The sequence below is a fragment of the Oncorhynchus keta genome, chromosome 35, assembly GCF_023373465.1.
Source record: "Oncorhynchus keta strain PuntledgeMale-10-30-2019 chromosome 35, Oket_V2, whole genome shotgun sequence".
Taxonomy (NCBI): Eukaryota; Metazoa; Chordata; class Actinopteri; order Salmoniformes; family Salmonidae; genus Oncorhynchus; species Oncorhynchus keta.
In genome coordinates, this window is record NC_068455.1 from 12,254,897 (window position 1) to 12,268,901 (window position 14,005).

The window sequence follows — 14,005 nt, forward strand, 5'->3', positions numbered from 1 at the left end:
ACCACCCCTCATCACTGTCAAATGCTCCTTAAAACACTTCAGCGAGCAGGCCTTTCTAATCGACCTGGCCTGGGTATCCTGGAAGGATATTGACATCATCCCGTCAGCAGAGGATGCCTGGTTATTCTTTAAAAGTGCTTTCCTCACCATCTTAAATAAGCATGCACCATTCAAAAAATGTAGAACAAAGAACAGATATAGTCCTTGGTTCACTCCAGACTTGACTACCCATGACCAGCACAAAAACATCCTGTGGCGTACTGTATTAGCATTGAATAGTCCCCACGATATGCAACTTTTCAGGGAAGTCAGGAACCAATATACAGTCAGTTAGGAAAGGTAAGGCTAGCTTTTTCAAACAGAAATTTGCATCCTGCAGCACTAATTCCAAAAAGGGACACCGTAAAGTCCATGGAGAATAAGGGCACCTCCTCCCAGCTACCCACTAACTCTAATGAACGTATCTTCAACAGGGTAGGAAACACTGTCCCCACTGATAAATCTACGATAATCGAGAATTTCAATAAGCATTTTTCTACGGCTGGCCATGCTTTCCACCTGGCTACCCCTACCCTGGCAAACAGCTCTGCACCCCAGCAGCAACTTGCCCAAGTCCCCTCCCCCCCACTTCTCCTTCACCCAAATCCAGATGGCTGATGTTCCGAAAGAGCTGCAAAATCTGGATGCCTACAAATCAGCTGGGCTAGACAATCTGGACCTTCTCTTCCTAAAATTATCCGCCGAAATTGTTGCATCCCCAAATACTAGCCTGTTAAACCTTTCTTTCATATCGTCTAAGATCCCTAAAGATTGGAAAGCTGCCACGGTCATCCACCTCTTCAAAGGGGGAGACTCTCTAGACCCAAACCGTTACAGACTTATATCCATCCTGCCCTGCTTTTCTAAAGTCTTCAAAAGCTAAGTTAACAAACAGATCACCAACCATTTAGAATCCCAACGTACCTTCTCCGCTATGCAATCTGGTTTCCAAGCTGGTCATTGTTGCACCTCAGCCACGCTCAAGGTCCTAAACGATATCATAACCGCCAGTGTTAAGAGACAATACTGTGCAGCTGTATTCATCGACCTGGCCAAGGCTTTCGACTCTGTCAATCACCACATTCTTATCGGCAGACTAAACAGCCTTAGTTTCTCAAATGACTGCCTCGCCTCGTTCACCAACTACTTCTCAGATAGAGTTCAGTGTGTCAAATCGTAGGGCCTGATGTCCGGACCTCTGGCAGTCTCTATGGCAGTGCCACAAGGTTCAATTCTCGGGCCGACTCTTTTCTCTGTATATATCAATGATATCGCTCTTGCTGCTGATGATTCTCTGATCCACCTCTATGCAGACAACATCATTCTGTATACATCTGGCCCTTCCTTGGACACTGTGTTAACAAACCTCCAAACAAGCTTCAATGCCATACAACACTCCTTCCGTGGCCTCCAACTGCTCTTAAATTCTAGTAAAACTAAATGCATGTTCTTCAACCGATTGCTGCCCACACCTGCCCGTCCATCTAGCATCACTACTCTGGACGGTTCTGACTTAGAATATGTGGACAACTACAAATACCTAGGTGTCTGGTTAGACTCTAAACTCTCCTTCCAGACTCACATCAAGCATCTCCAATCCAAAATTAAATCTAGAATCTTTGTATTTCGCAACAAAGCCTCCTTCACTCATGCTGCCAAACATACCCTCGTAAAACTGACTATCCTACCGATCATTGACTTCAGCAATGTCATTTACAAAATAGCCTCCAACACTCTACTCAGTAAATTGGATGTAGTCTATCACAGTGCCATCCGTTTTGTCACCAAAGCCCCATATACTACCGACCCCTGCGACCTGTATGATCTCGTTCGCTGGCCCTTGCTACATATCTGTCGCCAAACCCACTGGCTCCAGGTCATCTATAAGTCTTTGTTAGGTAAAGACCGGCCTTATCTCAGCTCACTAGTCTCCATAGCAACACCCACCCGTAGCACGCGCTCCAGCAGGTATATTCCACTGGTCATCCCCAAAGCCAACACCACCTTTGGCCGGCATTCCTTCCAGTTCTCTGCTGCCAAATCATTGAAGCTGGAGACTTATATCTCCCTCAGTAACTTTAAGCATCAGCTGTCAGAGCAGCTTACCGATCTCTGTACCTGTACACAGCCCATCTGTAAATAGCACACACTACTACCCCATCCCCATATTGTTACTTATTTTTTGGCTCTTTTGCGCTTCAGTATTTCTACTTGCACATCATCATCTGCACATCCATCACTCCAGTGTTAATGCTAAAATGTGCATATTTCACCACTATGGCCTTTTTTATTGCCTTACCTCCCTAACCTTACTACATTTGCATACACATTTTTACTTTGTTATTTTGACTGTACGTTTCTTTATCCCATTTGTAAGTCTGAGTTGTTGTTTTTGTTGCACTGCTTTGCTTTATCTTGTTTAGGTCGCAGTTGTAAAGAGAACTTTGTTCTCAACTGGCCTACTTGGTTCCCACAGTCTCCTCTTAACAGTTGATATTGAGATGTGTCTGTTATTTGAAGTCTGAGGAGCATTTATTTGGGCTGAAATTTCTAAGGCTGGTAACCCCCCCCTTATTACAACACAACTGATTGACTCAAACGAATTAAGAAGGAAAGAAATTCCACAAATGAACTAAGAACGAAAGAAACTCCACAAATGAACTTTTAAGGCACACCTGTTAATTGAAATGCATTCCAGGTGACAACCCCATGAAGCTGGTTGAGGGAGCGCCAAGAGTGTGAAAAGCTGTCATCAAGGCAAAGGGTGGCTATTTGAAGAATCTCAAATGGAAAATCTATTTTGATTAATTTAACACTTTTTTGGTTACTACATGATTTCATATGTGTTATTTCATAGTGTTGATGTCTTCACTATTATTCTACAATTTAGAAAATATTAAAAATAAAGAAAAACCCTTGAATGAGTAGGTGTTCTAAAACTTTTGACCGGTTGTGTATATGACAAATCTGTAGCATCACTGCCCAAAAGGATAATACAGGTATACACTCAGTGGACCAAACATTAGGAACACCTGCTCTTTCCATGACATAGACTGACCAGGTGATTCCAAGTGAAAGCTATGATCTCTTATTGATGCCACCTGTTAAATATACTTAACTGAAGGGGAGGAGACAAGTTAAAGAATGATTTTTAAGCCATGAGACATGGATTGTGTATGTGTGCAATTCAGAGGGTGGATGGGCAAGACAACGGTTTTAAGTGCCTTTGAACAGGGTATGGTAGTAGGTGCCCGGTGTACTGGTTTGAGTATGTCAAGAACTGCAACACTGCTGTGTTTTTACACTCAACCGTTTCCTGTGTGTATCAAAAATAGTCCACCACCCAAAGGACATTTTATTTAACTAGCAAATCAGTTAAGAACTAATTCTTATTTACAATGACAGTCTACCAGGGAACAGTGTGTTAACTGCCTTGTTCAGGGTAGAATGGCAGATTTTTACCTCTGGGATTTGATCCAGCATCTTTCGGTTACTGGCATACATGAAATATGAGAAATCGGTAGCATCACTGCCTAAAAGGATATATCCGAAATGTGATAAATCGGTAGCATCACTGCCTAAAAGGATATATCCGAAATATGATAAATCGGTAGCATCACTGCCTAAAAGCATATAACCGAAATATGACAAATCGGTAGCATCACTGCCTAAAAGGATATAACCAAAATTTGAGAATATAGGAAAGTAAGGGATATACAGAATGAGAAATTGGTTGCCCGTTCCATTACAGCACAGAATACAGTGGTAATAACATGGTGATAGTATGGTAACAAATTATAGTTACTATGATATTACCACTTTATTCCACACTGTAATGTAAAAGTACCAACAAATCTATTGTGTCGAAGTCAAAGTCAAAGTCAAATTGTGTGTGTGTGTGTGTGTGTGTGTGTGTGTGTGTGTGTGTGTGTGTGTGTGTGTGTGTGTGTGTGTGTGTGTGTGTGTGTGTGTGTGTGTCTTTCAATACAGGTGTCCAAAGCAGCAGCAGACTTAATGTCGTACTGCGAAGCCCATGCCAAAGAGGACCCGCTCCTGTCACCGGTGCCCGCATCCGAAAACCCTTTTAGGGAGAAGAAGTTCTTCTGTGTCATCCTGTAAACGGGGTGTGGTTTATTTGGTCTGACAGGAAGTCTGCTCATCTTGGGACATTGAACGAGGACGTTCAATATGTAGACATCTTCTAACAGAAGGGCATGGAGGAGTAGTACTGTCTCTTTCTCTACAATGGAAGCTGAAGCAGGCATTTAAAAACCACAGAGTAAGACGTAACCATTTACAACGGTCTGATCTGACCTGATCTGAGGGCAGTTTTTGAGGGCTGTGCAGCATGTTTGATGGATCCATCCGTGTAGTCAGAGGACAACCGAAGATAGTATGGTTATCCACCCAGAAACATGATGGACAACCAATCAACCAAGTCTTCAGGTTGTGTTTAAAATAAAATTAAAATAATGAAGGAAAAAAATTTTACAAAAAAAATGTTGTGGTTCTTTTGGAACATGAAATCCAAGTGTTACGTTAAATGGTGGGTTGGGTTGGGTAGATGAGCTGCTTACCACCAGATACTAACGCCTGTTTATCGGAATGTTTTTATTTTTGCTGTTGTTTATTTTATGCAGATTTTGATTCTGAGATGAATTGGTTTGGCTATATCACTTAGACAACTTTCTATACTGTATGTGATTACTGAAACAGCTATTTTAACTTTTGTTTTGTTTTACATCGTTAGAATTGGTGAAAGCTGTTTTAATGGAAAGTTTGGACGTTCAATTAAATGATATTCTTTACAGACATGTTTCTTTAAACTTCTTCTGAGAGAAGTATACAACATATATATCTGGCAATGTGGTACAGTATGTGTTTCCTTCAGATACAAGCTCTCTTTTTACTATTTGTATAAAATTACTAGCAAGTAAACTGTGTTGTGCTGTGTGTTCTGAATGTTTGTGTTTATCATTAATAATTGCATGAAATTAACTATTTTTTAATTTGATTTTTAATGTGGGGATTGTATGAACGAGGCAGCCTCCATCTGGCAGTGCCAACTGTATTAAAAAGATAACAATGACTCAAAATGGACTCCATAAGGACATCTTTGTCATAGGAAAAACAAAAGGGACAAGACTGAGCTGCAAGCCGATGATGCTTCATTTCCCAAATAGTTTAAAAATAGGTTATGGTTAGGGTTAAAGGTTAGATTTAGGGTTAAAGGGATAGTTCAGCCAAATTACAAAATGACACATTGGTTTCCTAATCCTCCAAACAGTCTATGGACCATGTATGACAGCAATCCATGATTTGGTTTAGTTTCCATGGCACTGTTTCCACATGCTAACGTTTTAGCATTTTGGCATAAATCCCATTAAAGTCATGGGGCCAATATTAGCATTTTTTTCACACATCATGTCCAAATCATCTAAAAGTATCTAAAAAAATGATTGTGAAGCTCAACAAAGTAACTTACAGATGTTTTGAACATGAAAATGCTAATATCGGTTCCATGGCTTGAATTTGTGCCACAAATGCTAAAATGTTAGCATGTGGAAACAGAGCCAGGGAGATTAAACCAAAGCATGGATCTACCCCTAGCTTTAACTGTTTCGTTAAGTTTAGGGCATAGGTTGTCCGTTTTAGATTTTGTCTAGTCGGATGCTGGTCAGAAAAGTCCCTTTAATTTGGTCTCCCCTCTCATGCTATAGCAATACCTGGTTCTGACTGGCAAGGTATATTTCCATAGCACTTTGCACATAAAGCTTCTAGCTAGTTGGAGTATAAGACATCATTGAACATTCACATTCACATGGGCCAGACTATGTGGTTTATTCATAAAACTATATAAACATGTTTACATCAGCCATTCAAACTGCAAGGAGAAATCTAGTAGACATTGCAGACTGTGCAGAAACTGACATATTTTTTAGTCCCTTCATCAGAAAACAAGAGGTAGGCCTACACATTTCATGAGGAACATGGCATCCTACCATATTCATAATCATTCATATTTATAATCTTGGCAAGTGAACATACTGTATGCCCAAATAAATGAACGAAGTAGCACCTAAGAAGTGATTATTTGTGGGGTGCACTGCAGCATTGCAGAAAACTGTTGTGTAAAAAAAAAAATCTATAATAACTGTAACTATAATAATAATAACTCAAACTCTAAAGCCCCATTTATCACCCGGTGCTAACATGGGTCCTTTGTCCTGACCTTGCCTACATTCTGAAAAGTGTCTACACATGGTATTAAAATGTGTCTGTTATCTGTCCACTGTGTCTGCATTGTGACAAGATTTCCTGGTCCCTCTATCCAAGGGCCTTCATATATATATATATATATTAATATATATATATATATATGCCATTTATCAGACGCTTTTATCCAAAGCGACTTACAGTCATGTGTGCATACATTCTACGTATGGGTGGTCCCGGGGATCGAACCCACTACCCTGGCGTTACAAGCGCCATGCTCTACCAACTGAGCTACAGAAGGACCACGGGCCGCCTGCTGCCCATCCCTAAACTAGACCATAAGTAGGTAACATAACATGTCTTGAAGGTGCTCAGAAATATGTAAACGTATATTTCATATAGCTCTGAGGCCAGGCTGTAATATAATATAATTATATCATATTTGGATAATTGGTGAGCATATTACACAAAATAAAAATACAAAATTTAAAATTTCTTTAAGGGAATAGGGTGAATTTGCCTCTAGTCACTGATCTTGGGTCCATTTAGCATGTTCCCCACTAATGGTTAAGGATAGGAAGCTGATCCTAAATCTGTTTTTAGGAGAAACTTCACCCTTGCAGTTTGATGAGCTTCTATTTGTTGCACTTTAGTGGCCTCGTGTGGATAACAGCTCCAACATAATTTTTAACATTTTATTTATACTGATTTAGTATTGCGTTCGTTGCTATGATAAAATAACTTACTTGTAGCTGGAGATCTTACTATAACATCTTACTAACTTGTCTGATTCAGTTCGGGGGGAAAAAATATTTGTCAGAAGTGGGATTCGAACCCACGCCTCCAGGGGAGACTGCGACCTGAACGCAGCGCCTTAGACCGCTCGGCCATCCTGACATAAGATTAATTGCGAATGTATATCATTTTAACGTTAGAAAGTAATGACGTTAACCTCGAGTAGAATCAAAACGAGCATAATATACGGTTATTGGTTTTATTACAGTGCCAGGATTTGTTCAGAATATATATTTTTTTGTACTTGCTAACTGGTTGAAGTTACTCACGTGTTGCATTCAACGATTTAGAAACCCGAAAATATCCGACTTTCCTAGTTCCGACGAGCACTTGAACGCGGCACAAGGAGCGACACAAATCTTTGACGTCGTCGTGCAAGAGAAGGCAGAAGAAGGAAGCTCCAGTAGGGTTTGTGTACTTTGGTGTTTAAACGTTATTATAACGTTACCCTGTTTAACAAGACATCACCTACGCCCAACTTTAGCCGTTTAGGTAATTAGCTAAAACGTTAATTTGACGTTTTTTTTATAAATTTATCGAGAAATGTACTTATTGTAAGTGAATATTGCTTGAATTAATTCAATTGACAGTGGTTAGTATACGTTACTAACTATCTGGCAACCTACCTAATAAACTTCACTTGAAAGATATCGAGCAAATGTTCTGTGTTACATTTGGTCTTTTGGCAATATAGCTAGCTAGTTTATCATGTTTTTTGTTCACCGAGGGACGCCAACTTTTTGGCATGGGCGTTTACTGTGGGGATTTCTTTAGCTAGCTAGTCCCATTATTAGCAGAGATAACTAGCTAAGTAGTAACGTTAGCTACTAACTAACTTCAGCTGCTTTTGAGTGGGTTGAAGTGTGTCCAAGTCACACATGAAAGACGAAACCTTTAGCTAGCCAGTTATACCAACCGTTTGTTACTCTTTGTCCAAGTATCATGCTCTCTCCCAGTGGAGTGCAGGTCTACTAATTGAGGTTTAGGCTCAGTAATCTGTCCAAAATCATATACATCAACGAGGCCAGATGGGGGCATCTGAATTCACATTGGGACTGGCAGTGAATAGAACACTATGGTTGAGTTACAGTAATAGAACACTATAGTTACAGTAATAGAACACTATGGTTGAGTTACAGTAATAGAACACTGGTTGAGTTACAGTAATAGAACACTATAGTTACAGTAATATAACACTGTTTGAGTTACAGTAATATAACACTGTTTGAGTTACAGTAATAGAACACTATAGTTGAGTTACAGTAATAGAACACTATAGTTGAGTTAGTAATAGAACACTATGGTTACAGTAATAGAACACCATGGTTACAGTAATAGAACACTATGGTTGAGGTACAGTAATAGAACACTATGGTTACAGTAATAGAACACTATGGTTGAGTTACAGTAATATAACACTATGGTTACAGTAATAGAACACTGGTTGAGTTACAGTAATAGAACACTATGGTTGATTTACAGTAATAGAACAATATAGTTACAGTAATATAACACTGGTTGAGTTACAGTAATATAACACTGGTTGAGTTACAGTAATAGGCAATGAAGAAATGTCTGAAAATAGAATTCTAAATACAGGTGTATTTAATTTAATAATACAGACCTATATCTATCCTACCATGCCTAAGGTCTTCGAAAGCCAAGTCAACAAACAGATTACCGACCATTTCGAATCTCACCATACCTTCTCTGCAATGCAATCTGGTTTCAGAGCTGGTCATGGGTGCACCTCAGCCACGCTCAAGGTCCTAAACGATATCTTAACCGCCATCGATAAGAAACATTACTGTGCAGCCGTATTCATTGATCTGGCCAAGGCTTTCGACTCTGTCAATCACCACATCCTCATCGGCAGACTCGACAGCCTTGGTTTCTCAAATGATTGCCTCGCCTGGTTCACCAACTTCTCTGATAGAGTTCAGTGTGTCAAATCGGAGGGTCTGCTGTCCGGACCTCTGGCAGTCTCTATGGGGGTGCCACAGGGTTCAATTCTTGGACCGACTCTCTTCTCTGTATACATCAATGAGGTCGCTCTTGCTGCTGGTGAGTCTCTGATCCACCTCTACGCAGACGACACCATTCTGTATACTTCTGGCCCTTCTTTGGACACTGTGTTAACAACCCTCCAGGCAAGCTTCAATGCCTTACAACTCTCCTTCCGTGGCCTCCAATTGCTCTTAAATACAAGTAAAACTAAATGCATGCTCTTCAACCGATTGCTACCTGCACCTACCCGCCTGTCCAACATCACTACTCTGGACGGCTCTGACTTAGAATACGTGGACAACTACAAATACTTAGGTGTCTGGTTAGACTGTAAACTCTCCTTCCAGACCCATATCAAACATCTCCAATCCAAAGTTAAATCTAGAATTGGCTTCCTATTTCGCAACAAAGCATCCTTCACTCATGCTGCCAAACATACCCTTGTAAAACTGACCATCCTACCAATCCTCGACATTGGCGATGTCATTTGCAAAATAGCCTACAATACACTACTGCTAAGTGGTAGCATTCTTGTTCTACTTTTGTAAATAAAGTGGTGGTTTGTTGAGGAGAAGAACTTCAAGCAAAGATTTGCTAACTAGCTAACTTAGCTGGCCAACTTTAGCTAGCTAACATCAGCTATTTATACATTATGCCAATCGATCATTTATTTTCTTCTCTTTTTGTTCTTGCAATAAGTGTCAAGACAAGCCAGAAAACTCAGGAGGTTGATGTGTTGTGGGCCGTCTGTAAAGTCCTAAAATATGTCCCTGAGGATGCAAAGTATGTATATGAGCAAGTTGCTCTTTTTTGAAAGCATCTCTAAGTGATAACTGCAACAAACTTCTTCAACCTGTACCATGGAATTACTTTTAGGTAGCTGAGTTCAGAAAGTTTCTTCAGGAATGTCCTTTTCTCGTTTTCTTTTAAAATCTTAAATTAATACATTTGTAATACGCTGACTCTCTTCACTGCAGATCTGACCCATCACACCACTCTTCAAGAGGGCCACTACGCTCCAGATTGTCTTCTGTCCTCAGAGGTCCTTGTTGAGGATCTACCCTATCATACCACTCATATTCTTCATTAATAAAATAAAACAATGGGCCTTTATATAATCTGTGTCGCTCACTCTATGGGTGAATTACGAATCAATTACTGTATGCAGATGTGCAAAAAAATTGTGATGAAGATTTTGTTTTGCTATTGCTTGTTATTGTTTTTGTTTTGCTATCTGTTTTAAATGTAAGATGATTTAGCAGATTTGAACTTTAATTGGTGACTATGGAAACAGATAGAAATGTAATGAACCATATTTTCAATAACCAACTTTATCCTCTGCAATACTTTTTACTGTAGGTAATACGCTGTAGTCAGGTGGTCGTTACCAGGTTATGATGAGGTCTTAACTATAACCAGTAGGCAACATAATATAGCACATAATATATTGGTCAGAATTATGACCAGCAGGTCAGATAGAGCTCACAATTATGACCAACTGGTCGTATGGCGGTCACAAAAAGACGTTAAAAAATCACTTTTTTTCGACCAGAATAAGACATCATGAAAAGACGTCATTTTGACGTCTTTTCACAAAGGTTTTGTTCAATCAAATGTCATTTGTCACATGCGCCGAATATCTTACAGTGAATGCTTACTTTCAAGCCCTTAACCAACAATTCAGTTTTAAGAAAAATACTCCCAAAAAAAGAAAATAAATAAAAGTATAAAATAATTAAAGAGCAGCAGTAAAATAACAATAGCGAGGCTATATACAGGGGGTACCAGTACAGAGTCAATGTGCGGGGGCACCGGTTAGTCGAGGTCATTGAGGTAATATGTATATGTCGGTAGAGTTATTAAAGTGACTATGCTTAGTTAGAAATGGGACACTGGGACCTCTATGATGCCGCTAAGGTGGCAGTTGGAGGCCAGCTCCAGACCCTTACTGTAATCTCTCTGCCGCAACGGTCCAATTAAAAATCAATGGCTTCCGCCGCGAAGTTGGCAACGCATGTCATCACAGAATAAGGAGCTATAAAAAAAGTTCTGACTACAAGGAGTACATCTACGACCAGAAGTGACTTTTCAAAGCAGGTTAGAAGAATTACCGCGAGGGGTTAGGAGACTTAGTTTAAGTTTAGGAAAGGGGTTAGAGTTCGCTAAAATGCCCCACTACAAAAGATCCCAACCAATGATGTATATAAACCCTAGATTGTTGATGCAATGTATTGGCCAATGGGAGGCTTTAAAGCCACCGATGACGCCATATTGGCACTCCTCAGAAGAAGCAGTCCTCTGTCGGAATTTATGGAATTATACAGTATTTCAATTAAATGTTTCAAGCACAAAATTACATGCATTTAAGTATTTTTGTTGTTGACAGTAACATTAGTACTGTAACGATTTACACCAATGTAATGAAACAATCTCGAAACCCTCGACCTTCTAGCCTGAGGTCCGGCGCGCTATCGACTGTGCCACAAAAGCATGCGCCCGCGGCAGAGTCGATTTCCGCGCTTATAAACCCAGGGTCATTACGGTATTTTTTTTTTTAAATCATTCTTTTAAGATTTTATTTGTATGTTTCGTTCAGATAATAATAATGCATTAAGGTGTCTGTAATATAATAAACGTGGAAAAAACAAATGTAGACATTATAAATGCATTTCTGTACAGTAACTTCCCAAACATTTTTTTTTTACCACGGTGAGGAGTGCCAAGATGGAGGTGCCGTGGCCTCAAAACAGTGCTCCCATAACGTTGTCTAGTGTATGTATAAATTATTGTTCACTGCCCTTTACACATCTTTGTCGTCATCGTTCTAAAGACGGATTAAGCTCCAGTGTAGGTTGTGTTCTATGTTGTTTAACGGGACATCACCCACCACACCCTGACTTTACTAGCTACGAAACCTTTTCACGCCAGATCTGACGTTTTTATACACGGCTTTCTTCAGAAAACAATACTGAATGTAAGTAAATGCATGAATGAATTGACAGATGCCAGTAGCATGCTAGCTAGCAACCTATTTTATAAACTTTACGTAAAGATAGCTAGTAAGCAAACTTGATATTACATTTGGATTTTTGGCAATATAGAAAATGTTAGTTTATTATCTGTTTTTTTTTTTTGTACACAGAGTTGACGCCCACCGTTTGTCATGGACGTTTATGGATTTATTTAGCTAACTCAACTAGTAGCTACTACTACTAACTAGCTGCTTTTGAGTGGGTTGAAGTGTCAAAGTCACAGATGAAAGGGGAAATCTTTAGTTAACTAGTTATACCAACCGTTTGTTTATAATAAACCTTGTTCGAGTATCATGCGGTCTCGCAGTGGAGTACAATTCAACTCGGCCAGATTTAATTCATTTTTCCTAAATACTATACAACTGAGGCCAAACCGTTTCACCGTTGTAACGTTAACACAGTAATGGGTTTATGGGCATCTGAATGCACATTGTGACTGGCTGTGAATATGAAATTATTGAATGGTAAAACAATCTCTACATTTCACAAAATTTCAGATTGACTTTGCCATGGCCTGTAGTCCACCCCCTAATTTCTCCTGGATCGAACCTAAAAAGTTGGCAGGACTGGCTCTCCCTCGAATGACTGCCCACTACCAATACCTTCTGGACAATGGCATTCAACACCTGGTCTGCTTGTGTGAGAAAAAACCTCCCAACTATGATACGGTCCCAGGAGTGAAACTACACCACATCAAGATAATAGACTTCACCCCACCAACTCCAGAACAAATTCAGAGGTTTCTGTCTATTGTGGAGGAATCAAATGCTAAAGGCGAGGTACGGGTTCAGTTTAAGAAGTGTTCAGTTACCCATTATTCAGCTACTACATCAGAGGACCTCCTTACTTCTGTTTTGACACACGAAACCAAACAAACATTGACCACTGAGTTCACAGTGGTCAGTCTAAATGTACACAGTTGAATTATTGTCAACCATTGATGTACATTAACACACATCCTTCTGTATCTTTATCTATGTAAGTCAACCACATGTATTTCTCTCTGCTGTAGGGTGTAGCTGTTCACTGTATGCATGGCCACGGGAGGACAGGCACCATGTTGGCCTGCTATCTGGTGAGGACCAGGCAGATCTCAGGCATCGACGCCATCAGTGAGATCAGAAGATTACGTCACGGCTCTATTGAGACACACGACCAGGAGAAAGCAGTGGTGCAGTTTTACCAGCGCATTAAATAACTGTTTTTGTTTAAATATTTTACGTTTAAATCATTTTAAAGGGGAAATCGACATGTATACCTGTACTGTACACATCTAGAACTTGACCAATTGAAGTGGACAAATTTAAAAAGGGGGGGGACACGTTTTATATATTGTAGCTGCATTTCTTCTTTAAAGCTGCTACTGTGCCTGTTTTTAACTCTGGGAAGGTGTCCTGAATTGTATGGGAAGTAATACGCTACATCTATAATGTGTACCATGACCGCTGTGCCTCTGCATTGCTCACTCTTTGGGGTTTTAGGCTGGGTATATATAATGCACTTTGTGACAACTTACTGATGTAAAATGGGCTTTATAAAACACGTTTGATTGCTGTTGTAAATTTGCCAAAAATAACCATTAATTTATTACAAAAATCCATTAATAACGTACCTAAGTTTTGATTTGAGTTCAATTAAACAACCGACTCATGCAATAAGCATTTTTGACTCACCACCTGGATTCGGTCTTCTGTAGCAACATTTGAAATTGGGTGTTTTACATTGGATAAAACGTAGAGACTCAGAGCTACAACATGGCATATGATACACTGCATTTTTGAGGAACAATGGATAAGTAATTCTGCTTTGAAAGTTGATATACTTGTAAAACTCACTTGAGAAAATGGCCTTTGAATGTTTTGGTACCTACTGGAGAGCTTTACTTTGTCTATATTGTCGATACACATTCAGCCTTG

General features: G+C 39.7%; 2 protein-coding genes, 1 long non-coding RNA gene and 1 other non-coding gene across 5 annotated transcripts in view; 3 read left to right on the top strand and 1 right to left on the bottom strand.

Moving 5' to 3' along the window:
• Positions 1-5,135, top strand: part of LOC118368045 (guanine nucleotide-binding protein G(I)/G(S)/G(O) subunit gamma-2-like) — a 31,579-nt gene extending 26,444 nt beyond the window's left edge. For both annotated transcript variants that reach the window (XM_052496518.1, XM_052496517.1), the window contains one exon: positions 4,030-5,135. In XM_052496518.1, the coding sequence (XP_052352478.1) occupies positions 4,030-4,158 (129 nt within the window). In that variant the 3' untranslated portion in view covers positions 4,159-5,135. The remainder of the gene's footprint in view (positions 1-4,029) is intronic.
• A 1,934-nt stretch (positions 5,136-7,069) lies between these two features.
• Positions 7,070-7,152, bottom strand: trnal-cag (transfer RNA leucine (anticodon CAG)). Its single transcript has one exon. It is a non-coding gene; the product is annotated as a tRNA-Leu (tRNA).
• On the top strand, positions 7,144-10,485 carry LOC118369115 (uncharacterized). Its single transcript, XR_004822506.2, has 3 exons — positions 7,144-7,542; positions 9,757-9,840; positions 10,035-10,485. It is a non-coding gene; the product is annotated as an uncharacterized LOC118369115 (long non-coding RNA).
• Positions 10,486-11,788: 1,303 nt separating this feature from the next.
• On the top strand, positions 11,789-13,748 carry dusp23b (dual specificity phosphatase 23b). Its single transcript, XM_035751752.2, has 3 exons — positions 11,789-12,031; positions 12,587-12,868; positions 13,102-13,748. The coding sequence occupies exons 2-3, from the start codon at positions 12,599-12,601 to the stop codon at positions 13,285-13,287; spliced, it is 456 nt and encodes a 151-aa protein (XP_035607645.1). The 5' UTR covers positions 11,789-12,031; positions 12,587-12,598; the 3' UTR covers positions 13,288-13,748.
• Positions 13,749-14,005: the final 257 nt, after the last annotated feature.

What these genes read in the sequence shown, in the direction of transcription:
- dusp23b (XM_035751752.2), top strand. Translation starts at nt 12,599, where the DNA reads ATGGCCTGTAGTCCACCCCCTAATTTCTCCTGGATCGAACCTAAAAAG. An exon ending in AATCAAATGCTAAAGGCGAG is followed by an intron (nt 12,869 to 13,101) that starts GTACGGGTTCAG and finishes TCTCTGCTGTAG; the next exon opens with GGTGTAGCTGTTCACTGTAT.